Source organism: Capra hircus, chromosome 21, assembly GCF_001704415.2.
Source record: "Capra hircus breed San Clemente chromosome 21, ASM170441v1, whole genome shotgun sequence".
NCBI classification, from domain to species: Eukaryota; Metazoa; Chordata; class Mammalia; order Artiodactyla; family Bovidae; genus Capra; species Capra hircus.
The window spans coordinates 25,936,686-25,950,301 of record NC_030828.1 but is presented as its reverse complement, the minus strand read 5'-3'; the positions used below and the strand labels follow the sequence as shown (position 1 = coordinate 25,950,301).

At 48.8% G+C, this 13,616-nt stretch overlaps 1 protein-coding gene across 5 annotated transcripts in view; it reads right to left on the bottom strand.

The window, feature by feature from the left end:
• ARNT2 (aryl hydrocarbon receptor nuclear translocator 2) overlaps window positions 1–13,616 on the bottom strand; it is a 190,526-nt gene that overhangs the window by 132,335 nt on the left and 44,575 nt on the right. For all 5 annotated transcript variants that reach the window (XM_018066310.1, XM_018066308.1, XM_018066309.1 and 2 more), the window contains exons 3-4: window positions 13,095–13,142; window positions 2,422–2,635 (exon numbers count right to left, since the gene is read on the bottom strand). In XM_018066310.1, coding sequence (XP_017921799.1) covers window positions 2,422–2,635; window positions 13,095–13,142 — 262 coding nt within the window. The remainder of the gene's footprint in view (window positions 1–2,421; window positions 2,636–13,094; window positions 13,143–13,616) is intronic.

Here is a 13,616-nt window from a genome sequence, read left to right as displayed (position 1 = left end):
AGGTTAAATGAGATCTTGAATGTGAAGGACTCAGTAAGGGCTTGGCGAACAGTAGGTACTTAACATATGTGGCTGTTGTCATCATCAACAGCCTACCAAGGAACCGAGAGATGAATTGGGGGAGAGGATGCATGTGACCTACATAACTGCCTTCTCTCTTCTCTCCATTCTCTTTCTTTTTGAAAAAGCATTTTAAAAATATATTTATTAATTTGGCTGCACCAGGTCTTAGTTGCGGCATGTGGGATCTTCAGTTGTAGCCTGCAAACTCTTAGTTAGGGCATGCGGGATCTAGTTCCCTGACCAGGGATCAAATCTGGGCCCCCTGCATTGGGAGCACAGAGTCTTTAGCCACTGGACCACCAGGAAAGTCCCTCCACGTTTTTAATCCCTCGTCACTTAAAGAGATTAATGTCAAATATGGACCCCAACAGGGTTTGTTATAAGGATTAAAGAAATGTAGAGGAAAAGCCTTTTACTAACCCTAGTGGTCAGGACGTGCGTAATGCATTTCTGTCTGCTTACCTGCCAGCTAGGCTTCCCTGGTGGTTCAGATGGTAAAGAACCCGCCTGCCAATGCAGGAGACCGTGGGTTCAGTCCCTGGGTCGAGAAGATCCCCTACAGGAGAGCATGGCAACCCACTCCAGCATTCTTTCCTGGAGAATTCCATGGACAGAGGAGTCTCGTAGGCTATAGTCCATGGGGTTACAGAGTCCGACATGACTAAACGATTAACACTACTTTCACACTATTCACCAGCTAGTCATCCTTCATTCCACTTCAGCCCCGTGTTAAACACTCTACTCTGCTTCCTCCCTTACCTGTCTCCACAACCCTGCCAGGTGGGAGCCATCGCTGTGTTAACCTTAACCCTTTTACAGAGGTGGAAATGGGTTGGGTATTCTGCCCTGGACTACAGTGTTCCACGGCTCCCAGAGAGGGTCACCCCACTGCCACACCTCTTCACACCTTGAGGTGAAGAGCACATGGGCAATGGGATGACAAAAGTCCCTTGCTAAAAAGACTGCCACACAGGAATTCATGTGAGCTCCTCTTTCCTTGCTCTTTTTCTAAACCTAATGCTTAGATTCCTCACTCCAGCAAAACACACGATTCTGTCTCTGGACACACCTTCTCACCCCTTCCTCCAAGGCTCTGTTCTCACCGGTTTCCCAAGTCTCCCCATGTGGAACCCCTTCCTCTGCTCTCTTTCTGCGCATATGTGGGGCTCCCTCCCAGCAGGCCAGCGCTGACTCTGTCCCGGGCAGCCGCTGACGAGCCTGAACACTTCTTCCTGCCTGTGTCCCTGACGACACATCACTTCCCCGTCCCCCTGCCGGCACCAAGTCCATTGTCCCCTTTATCCTGCAGAAGCCCTCAGGGTCAGGAGGGCAGAAAGCTCCTGTTTGTCTACAGATGAGTGAACACAAGCTGACAATGTCTGACCAGCATGGGGAAGAACAAGGACCCAGAACACAGGCCTTCCAGGGCGTGGAATGGTCAAATTACAATATATCAATACTTCCCACAGGCCACCTCTCGGGTTCACTGTTTCCAACTCTGCAAAGACCAGGATAGCTGTTAAAATACATGGTTCTGGGGTCTGATCACCCTGTGTCAACTCCTGGTCTCCACTGAGCAGCAGACACTTTTGAAGCCTCCACTTCTTCATCTCTAAAGCAGGGATGAATAACAGCAGCTTCCTCCTGGAGCCAGAATAAGGACTCAGTGAAATCCTGCACAGAAAGGACATGACTTCAAATGGGCTCAGGGCAGAGGCTGGCTACGTGCTGCCTGTTAAGTCCTTGTCACTATGATTGCTGTGACATCTACCAAAACTTTCATCATGATGATGACCATCACTGCTAGTCTAGCACAGAAGAACTGGGTTTGCTGCCTTTTTCCTGGGTGAGCATGTGCTAAGCACAATATCTCTTTTTGCTTTGAGTGATATCTTACTAAGGTGGTTGTTGTTCAGTCACTCAGTTGTGTCGGACTCTTTTGCGATCCCATGGACTATAGCCAGCCAGGCTCCGCTGACCATGGGATTCTTCAGGTAAGGATACTGGAGTGGGTGGCCATTTTCTCCTCCAGGGGACCTTCCCAACTGAGGGATCAAACCTGCATCTCCTGCACTGGCAGGCCGGTTCTTCACCACTGAGCCATCAGGGAAGCCTGTCTTATTAAGGTACATGGTGGGGGAAAAAAAGGAGAGGATGCAAACTCAGAAAGACAGTCCCCAGAAGACAGTTTCCTAGCGAAGCATAGGGATGAAAGTTTCTGCTTTCGTCCCCACCTCAGCCTTTCACCCCACGCAGTTCATCTCACCTTGGTGACACAGTCATTCCCGCCACTCTCTGCCCTCCCAGGAATGTGGTTACCAGGGGAGCAAGGACCACAGACGAGGAGTGAACGGGTACCTGTTCCGTCAGGAACGAAGGCTTGTAGGCGCCGTCCGTGGACTTGTTCCCGGTGCCCCGCATGGACTTCATGTGAGAGACGGCCATGCGCAGGATGGTGAGCTTGTCGGGCTTCCGGGCCAGCGCACTGCACGTGGGGACCATGTCCGAGAGCTCGGTGATGTACTGAGTCATCTTGTTCCGCCGCCGCCTCTCGATCTCACTGTGGTTCTCTCTTCCCGAAAGCACGAGATCAGGGTGGGGGAAGAGAGACGGATCAGACCAGGGCTTACTATCAAATGGGGTAAAACGGCACACGAAGTCGCCAAAAGACGAACTCGCGATGGCTCACTCAATGCCTCGTGTGTGTGTGTCGGTGGGGTATATAGTTGCTTTACAATGTGGTGTTCGTTTCTGCTGTACAACCACGTGAATCAGCCATATGTATACATATGTCCCCTCCTTCTTGGGCCTCCCAACCCCTCCCCCATCCCGCCCCCTAGGTCATCACAGAGCCCCAAGCTGAGCTCCAGGTGCTATGCAGCAGCTTCCCACCAGCCATCTGTTTCACACAGGAAGTGGATGTATGTCAGTCCTGCTCTCTCAGTTTGTCCCACCTCCCCACATGCCCATTCTCTGTGTCTGCATCTCTATTCCTTCCCTGCAAATAGGCTCATCTGTACCATTTTTCTAGATTCCACATATATGTGTTCATACATATTTGTTTCTCTGACTTCACTCTGTATACAGGCTAGATCCATCCACATCTCTGTAAGTGACCCAATTTTGTTCCTTTTTATGACCAAGTAATGTTCCACTGTACATATGTACCAATCTTCTTTATCCACTCCTCTGTGAATGCACGTCTGGCTTGTTTCCACGTCCTGGCTATTGTAAATAGTGCTGCAATGAGCACTGGGGAGTGTATGTATTTTTGAATTACGGTTTTCTCTGGGTACATGCCCAGTAGTGGGATTGCTGGGTCATATGGCAGTTCTATTTTTACTTTTTTTAAGGAATCTTCATGCTTTGAAGACATCTTAGAGCAGCTTCTGGACACCTTAGCAAGCTTCTGTCTCAGGGCATGGGGTGGGAACAGACTTCCACAGATACCGCAGTCTCATCTCTGAATATGTTCTCAAAGCTTTCACTGTTCCCATGTACCTAGGTATTAATACTTTTTAATAAGCATAAAGATTGAAGACATGACCCTTCAGGTGTCCAAAGTGAACCAAACACACTTTCCAAGTGCACCCACAAATGCTAGGCTTGCACAAATATCCACACACACATTGAACGTAATAGTTACCACCGACTTGAACAAATGGTTTACTTTGACCCACAATGAGAAACACGTCTAGCCTCCTCACCATTCCTGGCATCCCTAAGCAGACAGCCACGCCACAGACCCACATCCCATCACGTTGTGAACAAGCCCCTGCTCGACAGAGCATTTTCTACAGCCTAGTAACAGAGTATGTGTACCTGCTCTCCAACAACGGAGTCAACTAAAAAATCCCAGTACTGCCAGGAATTCTGAAAGCGACACTCAGGGGCGTGTTTAAGATGAAAAACGAACAGAAGGGACAGGAAAGTGTTTCTGTCTCGAAATGATCACCTCTAGGCTTGACAGGGAGTAACAGCCAAGCCAGTTCCACGACACGGAGACAAGGCTGTCACATGGGGTAAAAGACTTGTCTAAAAACACAGCACATGCCTGCGGCGGGATTTAGGGCTTCAACGGTGCTCACAGCATGAGGGTGACGGTGAGAGCAAGGAAGGAAGAGCCCTGGGCAACGCTGCCTCACACACTGCTGGCATTCATGGGACTTTGCACACCCTGCCCTCCAGGCCAGGAGCAGATGCCAAGTGGGCCTGATTGCGGGCAGGTCTCACATGAACACACTAACAAAACGGCGGGAGTGAGACTGTGGTGAGGGAATTTCCCCGGTGGTCCAGTGACTAAGACTCGGCACTCCCAATGTTGGGAGCCCAGGTTCCATCCCTGGTCCGGGAACTAGAGCCCACATGCCTCAACTAAAAATCCTGTGTGCCACAACCAAAACTCTGTGCAGCCAAATAAGTATAAGTAAATCAATGTTAAAAAAATAAAAGCCTGAAGTGAGTGGACCTGGGTAGGCCTGGTGAGCACCTCTGTACGGAAAGCACTGAGCCAGGTGCCCAGAGAGGACAGGCCAAAGGAACCAAGGAATGTCCCGCTCCTGTTCTACAGGAGCGAAGCGTTTGGTCAGGACATTAAAACATGAAGAGTGGAAATGAAGGCAGAAGTGATCAAATGCTCTGAGAGGCACATGGAAAGTAAAGCCCACAGGAGAGAGTAAGGGAGGAGAGGAGGAGGTGGTCCTGGGGGTGACAGGGGCTGAGAGGGTGGAGGAGGAGCTGAGAGGCAGTTGGCCCTGACCTGGCAGTAGGTAAAGGGGGTGCACTATAGGAAGAGCATCAGTGGGATCAAAGAAAGGGCTGGAATTGGGGTGAAGCCTTTGGGCAGGAGCAGACAGGCCCTCAGTTCAGTCTGTGTGCTGTGATCCTGCGGATATTCCTAAAAACGCAGACCCAGACCTTCCTCTCCATTCCTTCAGGCATGCCCCAAATATACAGGGTAGAGTCCAAGCCCCCTCCCTCCCCGCTTCCTGCTAGTTACCACGGCGACCCCCCAAGGCAGGACTAGGGCATGCCTACTTCTGATCCCATTTGCAAAAGACCCACAGACCAACTTGTTTTGTAAAACATCTGAAAAAGAGTCTTTGTGACATTCTTAAAATGGATCTAAAGCAATTTCATCACCATGCTGATTCAACCCAACTCACAAGAACAGGGGCTTGAGCGAGACACGAGGACAACTGTTTAAAACGGTATTGACTGGCTAGTGCAGAAAACGCTCTGCTTCATGAAATGAGACTGAAAGAGTTACCAACAGAAGGTCAAAATGAGGAAGAGCTGCAAATTACCTAGCAACAGGATCTGATAAACAAGTGAGTATAGCTATTGAATATATTAAAATATATGTAAATTATGTATATATATGGTTTCATTTTGAATGAAATATGTATATATATATAGTTCCTTTGAAGGGTCATGGAGGCAAGAAACAGGAACAATGCCATCTTGTGAAAACAGAAGGAAGTGTCTCCAGGACCAAAGCCACCTCCTCCACAGGGTACGGAGCGACGGGGACCTGCTTGGAGGAGTTGCAGGGGCAGCCTGTGAACTTAGCATTTGAGTTCCGTGGGCCCCACATGCAGCATCAATAAAACAATGAGCCCCTCTGCACATGGGCGCCAGGGCGGGGGCCCTGCAGCAGTGACCGCTGGGGACACAGCACAGCATCAGCCGTGCCCCCTCTGCTGGGACCAGAGGGCCCACCGCCTGGCCCGGGAACACAGCTGCGGAAGCCAAGGGCAAGGAGGAGGAGCTGCAGCTGCACGCTGCCTCGGGCTTCTCTGCCAACTCAGTGTCCGGAGGTCTGCAAAGGGAAGCCAGAGAGTGGGATCCAAGTCCATCCCACACTGTCTTCAGGAATGTCCTTTGTGGAGGACGACCCTGGGGCTCAGAGAGGGACTGATTTACCAGGACTTGAACTCAGCTCCCCAGCAGAGCGTTGTCTGGTCCCAGAGTCAGAGCTGGAACACTGGGGAGACAGACAGGCAGAGACACCTAAGGCTCGACGGGGAAGAGAAGCCTGGTAGCTTCTACAGACACAGCTTGGGGCCACTTATGCCTCCAGAAACGATCCCCTCTTCCCCACAAAGCCTGGGGTTATGCAGGACTGTTGGCTTCCCCAGTGGCTCAGCGGGTAAAGAATCCGCCTGCAGTGCAGGAGATGCAGGTCACTTCACATAAAGGTTAACCTCTGCAGGAGAACAGAAGGAACTGGAGTCGCTGAACAAGGAGAGAAGGACATCAGAATTGAAGCTGACGACTTGAGAGTCAAACAGCTGTGAAGACGTCACTGACTCAGACAGGCCTGATGGCAGAGGACTGTCTCCACTCGACGCAGCATTAATCCCACAGCTTCCAGCCCTACTCTCAGCTCTAGCCCACCGAAACGACAAGACTGTCTCAAGCTATCTCCCCTGGTAATTTGGTTCCTCACAGGCTACACTGTTCCTCAGAGAACTACACCCAGGTGCTCTGCCAGACTTCTCTGGTTCATAAGAACTAAGGCTGACAAAGCCACTATGGAGAACACTGTGGAGTTTCCTTAAAAAACTAACCACAGAGCTATATATGACCCAGCAGTACCACTCCTGGACATACACCTGGAGAAAACCATAATTCTAACGGACATATGCACCCTGATGTTCGCTGCAACACTGTTTACAATAGCCAGGACATGGAAGCAACCTAAATGTCCATCAACAGAGGAATGGATAAAGCTGTGGTACATACATACAGCGGAATACTACTCAGCCATAAAAAGGAGCAGAACTGTACTATTTGCAGAGACATGGATGGGCCTAGAGATTGTCATACAGAGTGAAGACAGTCAGAAAGAGAAAAACAAATGTTGTATGTGCTTGCAAAGTCGCTCAGTCATGTTCAATTCTTTGTGACGCTACGGACTGTAGCCAGCCAGGCTCCTCTGTCCATGGGGATTCTCCAGGCAAGAATGCTGGAGTGGGCTGCTGTGCCCTCCTCCAGGGGATTGTCCCAACCCGGAGATCAAACCCACATCTCCTATATCTCCTGCATTGACAGGCAGGTTCTCTAATGCTGCTTACAAGTGAAATCTAGAAAAATGGTAGAGATGAACTTACTTGCAAAGCAGAATTCAAGTCACAGATGCAGAGAACAAACTTACCAAGTTTGTTAATTACCAAGGCAGGAGGGGAGTGGCATGAACTGGGAAACTGGGATTGACACATATGCACTATTGATACTGTGTATAAAACAGATAGAGTCCGACAGGACTGAGGCGACTTAGCCGCAGCAGCAGCAGCAATGAGAACCTACTGCATAGCTCAGGGACCTCTACTCAGTGCTCTGTGGTGACTGAAATGGGAAGGAAACCCAAAAAAGAAGGGATAGACGTATAGTGACTTACTTTGCTGTACAGCAGAAACTAACACATTGTGCAGCAACTATATTCCAATTAAAAAAAGGAAAGAAAAAAATCACAGTAAAAAAAAAAAAGGGAACGAAGGCTGTCGAGGCAGGGAGAGTGTCTGGAAAGGCTGAGAGTGCTCATCTGGGTGTTTATTCGGCAGTGTCAGAAGGCTCAGCTGAAATTCTCCTTACTCTAAACAGAATCCACATGGCTAAGTCAGGGTGTCCTCCACAAGGTGACTGATGAGATGAGGGTAATCCTTGCTCCCTCCTGGCCATCCTCTCTGCATGAGAAGTACTCTGAACATCCCCCACCTTGAAACAAAATGCCTGGCTCTCTAAGCTAAGACGCACACTGAGAATTCTGTGAAATGACAATCTTGTTCTTTTTTCTGCCAGGAAGAAAATGAAGGACACGCCCACATTGCATGTTTCCCCCTTATCAATGGGGTTTTGATGGTCAAAGCTCTAAATAAACCAGGTGATAAATTCAGGGGGAAAGATGAAAATACCATCATAACCCAAAGAGACAGGAAAAAAAAATGTCCACAAGCATAAATACTGCATAAAACCAAGAGGAAAATGTCAAAATGGGTGTGATAAAAAAGGAAAAAATCCTGTGGAAACCTTCCTATCATGGATAGCTTTACTTTTAGATAATGTTAGCAGTTCACTGGCGAAACCCTGCGAAATATCACGACCCCTTATGGACTAATGCCACTGGGTTCGACCATGTCCAAGGGAACAGTTGAAAGTCATACAGATTAAAGGTGGAACCCTGGGAAGGTCAGAGACGGTCCTCAAAAGGTGAAGGGTGAAGGAAGGGGTGGAAAAGAGGCTAATAAAACCCATCCAGGTCTTTTGATTCCAGGTTTGATTCCAGATGGCCCCATGCACTGTAGCTGAATTCAGAGCAACAGGTATGAGAACTCCTTCCCAGACCTTCTGAGTCTTCCGAGAAAGGATGCAGAATGAGTGGGAACTCAGCAAAAAATCAGAGTGATAGCACATAGCAACAAAAATGAAAGGTTTGGGAGTGAGCACTTGCGTGTTCCTAAGATATAAACTCCAAATTTAGGGACTTCCCTGGTGGTCCAGTGGTTGAGAATCCGCCTTCCAATGCAGGGGACCAGGGTTTGAGCCCTGGTCGGGGAACTAAGATCCCTCATGCCATGGGGCAACTAAAGCCCACGTGACTAGAGAAGCCTGGGCACCACAAGGAAGACCCAGCATGGCCAAAGATTAAAGAAAAAGTAAACCCAACATTTAAGAATGTCTCTATTTCATGTGTCCACTCTTCTGTTCTAATGACCCCTACACAATACATGTGGCTCAGCAGTGAAGAATCTGCCTGCCGATGCAGGAGCCACAGGAAACCCAGGTTCGATCCCTGGGTCGGGAAGATCCCCTGGAGGAGGAAATGCCAACCCACTCTAGTATACTTGCCTGGGAAATCCTATGGACAGAGGAGCCTGGCAGGCTATAGTGCATGGGGTCATAAAGAATCGGACGCCACTCAGTGACTGAACTGGACACAAACTGCTCAATAAACTGTCCGCTCTGGTCTTCGGTTCCTCACCCCCAGTCTACTCCTTGGCCCCTGCAGACCGGCTTCTGCCCCTCAGGTTGCCCTTGACTTTGTGTGTGGGGAGGGGAGCACGGTGGTCAGCAGAGCCCTGTCCTGCATGTCACAGCCCCCAGGGCAGCATCACCTGCACGTGGGAGGGAAGTCTGAGACAGGGATGATGAAGCGAGTCTCGGGGCATTTCTGGCCCTGGCATTGTGTGTGCACCACTGCGTGTGCATAGGCGTGTACATGTGCCCAGCAGCTGAGTACCCCTACACAGTTCCTCCAGAACTGGTGAAACTGAAAGTAAAACATCTGTTGACAAATCAGCAAAGATCAGCTATAAGACGACAACTGCAGAAAGAAGAAGCAAATATAGTCACCGAGCAGGAGAGAGAAAACATGCAAAATATTAAGTTTGGAAGCAGCTAGCTCTAGGGGAAGAGTAATTTTTTTAAGACTTTGAACATTTTTCAAAAAGTTACTTGGGGTTGCCCTGGTGGTTAAGAATCTGCCTGCCAACACAGGGGACACCCGTTCAACCCCTGGTCTGGGGAGATCCCACGTGCCTCGGAGCAGCTAAACCCATGCACCACAACTACTGAAGCCTGCATGCTTAGAGCCCACAAGCCCTTCTCTCATGGTGGTGGCAACAAAGGAAACCACCACAATGAGAAGCCCACGCATCACAACAGAGTAGTCCCTGCTGGCTGCAACTAGAAAAGCCTGCCCACAGCAGTGAAACCCATCACAGCCAAATAAAATAAATAAGCTTTTAAAAAACTTTTTGCAATCCCTTTTTAAGCCACCATCAGGATTTTTTGGATCAAGGCAGGGGATATATATATATATATATATATGCTTCTCAGGTGGCGATAGTGGTAAAGAACCTACCTGCCAACGCAAGAGACAAGAGACATGGGTTCAGTCCCCGGGTTGCGAAGATCCCTTGGGGGAGGAAATGGCAACCCACTCCAGTATTCTTGCCTGGAGGATCCCATCCCTTAAGGGCTATAGCCGTGGGGTCGAAAAGTCAGACATGACTGAAGAGACTTAGCACACACACACATATATAAATAAATCCTCTTTTATTTATTTAAAAATGCATATGTGCACATCTGTGTGGTCTGCAAGCAGCTTAACATCTGAGACCTGCTGTGAGAACATAGGAAGCAAATCTAATTGGCTACAATGTACCTCCTATGTGAATGTGACCATATTCCCCAAATCCAAAATTGAGACATGACCTCTGATAGCAGGTGGGACATTTGAATTTGGGACCACCCTCAAGAGAAGCTGGGAAAGCTGGCTGCACACACATCTACTACTACTGGTTCACTCAGTCGTGTCCGACTCTTTGTGACCCCGCGGACTGTAGCCTACCAAGCTCCTCTGTCCATGGGATTCTCCAGGCAAGAATACTAGAGTGGGCTACTATGCCCTCCTATAGGGGATCTTCTGGACCCAGGGATCAAACTGTCTCCTATGTCTCGTGCACTGCAGGGGGTATCTTTACCGTCTGAGCCACCAGGGTAGCTCAGGGTGACACAAACCATGACCCAGCATGCTGCCCGGGTTCTGAGACAGCAAACTCTGCTGGCGAGACGCCTGCCTCTTAGCCCCTCTCTCTTCCGACACCTGGCCTGAGGGCTCCCTCGGCTGACTGTGAACACAGGAGGAGGAAACAGAAGCCGACCCAAGGCATGCCATGCCTGCCGCCTAGGGAGACAGCCTGCAGCAGTCTCTCTGACCTGCCTCTGGATGGTGGCCAGCGCAGCTGGCAAAGCGAAGGCAGGGGTGGACTCAGTGGTCTCCCCAGCTGGGAGCAGCTCAGATGTCCCCAGCAGCCGACGGGTCCATCAACCCTTCTGCTGTCAGACTGAAGCGGCCCCAGGCTCCCACCGGCACCAACACATGTTGTAAGCTCACCTCATCTTTCCCTCTTATTTTTCATGAGTGGGGAGGGGGAAGGATGGGGTTCACAGAAGTCCAGGTTTGAACCCTGACTTATGTACAACCTGACTCAAGGGCAGGCTTATAGCAGAGTCTAGGATTTCTGTTTCTTCCTGGTGGGACCCCGGACAATGAGTGCTCTGTGTCCCTGCACTGTTATTTCAGCACTGACACTGATCTTCCATGTCAAGCCAATGTCACTCCTCATCTCTCTCTTCCTCCTTCTCTTCTGAGACCCAGCAACCGTTGCTTCCTGAGGTCAACACGCTATGGAACGTTGTCTCCAGGGGAATACTGATCCAGAGGAATCACAAGGCTTTGTTTCCTCACAAAGGGAGGCTGTGTAAGGCTGGCACAAACCAAGCTGGGGTGACATGTGCCCTTATTTCCCAGGCCAGCTTCCTTTCAGGAACACAGTGCTCCCTGCTATTCATATGTATCCTACGAAAGAGGTGGGCATCCAAGCTTGGGTTCTGTCTGCACCCAGGGGAAAATAATACATACTCTTGTTGTTGAAACCTGTGTCTTGATTTGATTAGAAGGGTCATCAGACATCAAAGAGGGTTCCACTTCCTCGCTCCTGTCTCACCGGAACTGAGTGGAGGATGGAACTCAGTTTTCAGGGAGGAAAGTGAATCCAGGTCGAGACTTTCATGGACCTGAAGAGTCTGGGGAAGCCCAGGAATAGGAACTAGGTGCCTGTTCCTCTTGGGTTTGGGGAAAGGATGCTCAATTCACACCTATAATACAGGTAAAAGGAACCCAACCAAAAGTGACTTCCATGAGAAGGAGCAAACGGGGAGGCCATGGGTACAAGGTTCAATACAGACATCATTCTTCTAAACAATTTTTTTAAGGTTGTTGTTGTTGTTTTTTTTTTTTAATGTGGGCCATTTTTAAAGCCTTTATTGAATTTGTTACAATACTGCTAATCCTGCTTCTGTTTTATGTTTTGGTTTTTTGACCACGAGGCATGCGGGATCTTAGCTCCCTGACCAGGGACTGAACCCACACCCCTGCATTGGAAGGTGAAGTTTTAGCCTCTGGACCACCAGGGAAGTCCTCAAAAACTTTTATAAAATAACTGAGGCTGTCAGTCCAAACTGTGGGCTGTGCATACCAGAGAAAGGTACCCATCACCCACGGTAGGTTTTCAATTTCATCAGCAACCAAGAATTAGGAATTCTTGGGCAGTGGTGGGGGTGGGGGGATGGAGGGGAGAGGAATGTCAAGGCAGGTCCTTTCATAAGTAAACAGAAGTAGATGGGAAGTTTGCTAAGATTGATGGAATGATCTTTGCTCTTTTTCTCAACATTGCCAAATTTTCTCCCGTAACTTAAAACAAGATAATAATAATAATAATAAAGAGCCACGGGACAGGGCACGCCTCACCCTTCATGTAAGTGATGCACCTACCATCACAGCCCCCACGGGCTAGCATCCTTCTGGAAGGCAGTCTGCACTCCAGACAGCCCTGCAGAGCCTAGATGGAGATGCTGTCACGTGGCCAGCGAGTGACATAGCTCCTAGGAACTTAAGGTCCAGTTTTCTGCATCTAGAACAGGGCCACCCAGGTTTCTCATATTTCTCTTTTATTTCCCATGGTAGAAAAAGAGGCTTTACCTTGATTGTTTTTCTAAACTTGAACTCTAGGCCTGTCTTTTAAAAAGGGATCCATTAAAACTGGCAGTCTGTTTAATTTAAAAAGCTAACAGAGTCAATCACTTGTTAATACTTAACTTTTGAAAATCTAGGCTGGGATATGGCAGGTTTTGCTAAGAGTTACCTGTCCCTGAGCCAAGCACAGAATGAAGGACAAGGCGGTCAAGCTACAGGCAATGGCTTTTTTCTTATTTTTTTTAAAGTTTTTAAAATTATTTTGTATTGGAGTACAGCCATTTAACAATGTGAGTTTTAGGTGCACAGAGAAGGGACTCAGCCATACATATACACATATCCATTCTCCCCCCAAACTCCCCTCCCATGCCATGTAACAGGCAATGGTCTTTTCCAATGACAAAAGACATTCAAACCCCTGTACATTTCAATAAGGTGATAACTGGTTGTTTGGGCTTCTTTAAATCTAGGGAACATAAAGGAAACTCACCTTGAAAACTTGCTGGGACCTTCGCCATCTTCATCATCAAAGTCCATTCTGGAAAAGTCAAGTTCACAAGTGAGCGTTCATTAGAAGTAGAACATTTAACTGGACATATGAGCTGTTGCCTCAGAGTGGGGTTGATTTGGTCAGACTGCTCTCCAACAATCCCAGCCCTTGACAGTGCAATAAACAGTATCTCTACACAGTCCTCAAATAGGTTTGGGACAAGAAAAGGCAAAATGAAAGGTCTACGGTACCAGCGTCATTAATCACCCGCTTGAGGGCTTCTGCACAGTGCTGAAATACTGACTCGACCCTTCAGGAACCCTTTACAGGCTGCCGCGCTGGAGAAGTCAGCACCCCTTATCCCCCACCATCTCTGAGGACACCTGCACCCCTCCACGTCGTGTATCAACACTGGACTTCCTCCTTTGACTATCTACTGGTATATTAACAGATGGAGAGAGCTCCAGGGAGCTTGGAAACAAGAAGCTTTAGAGGCAAAGAAGACACACTGCTGGTTGTGCC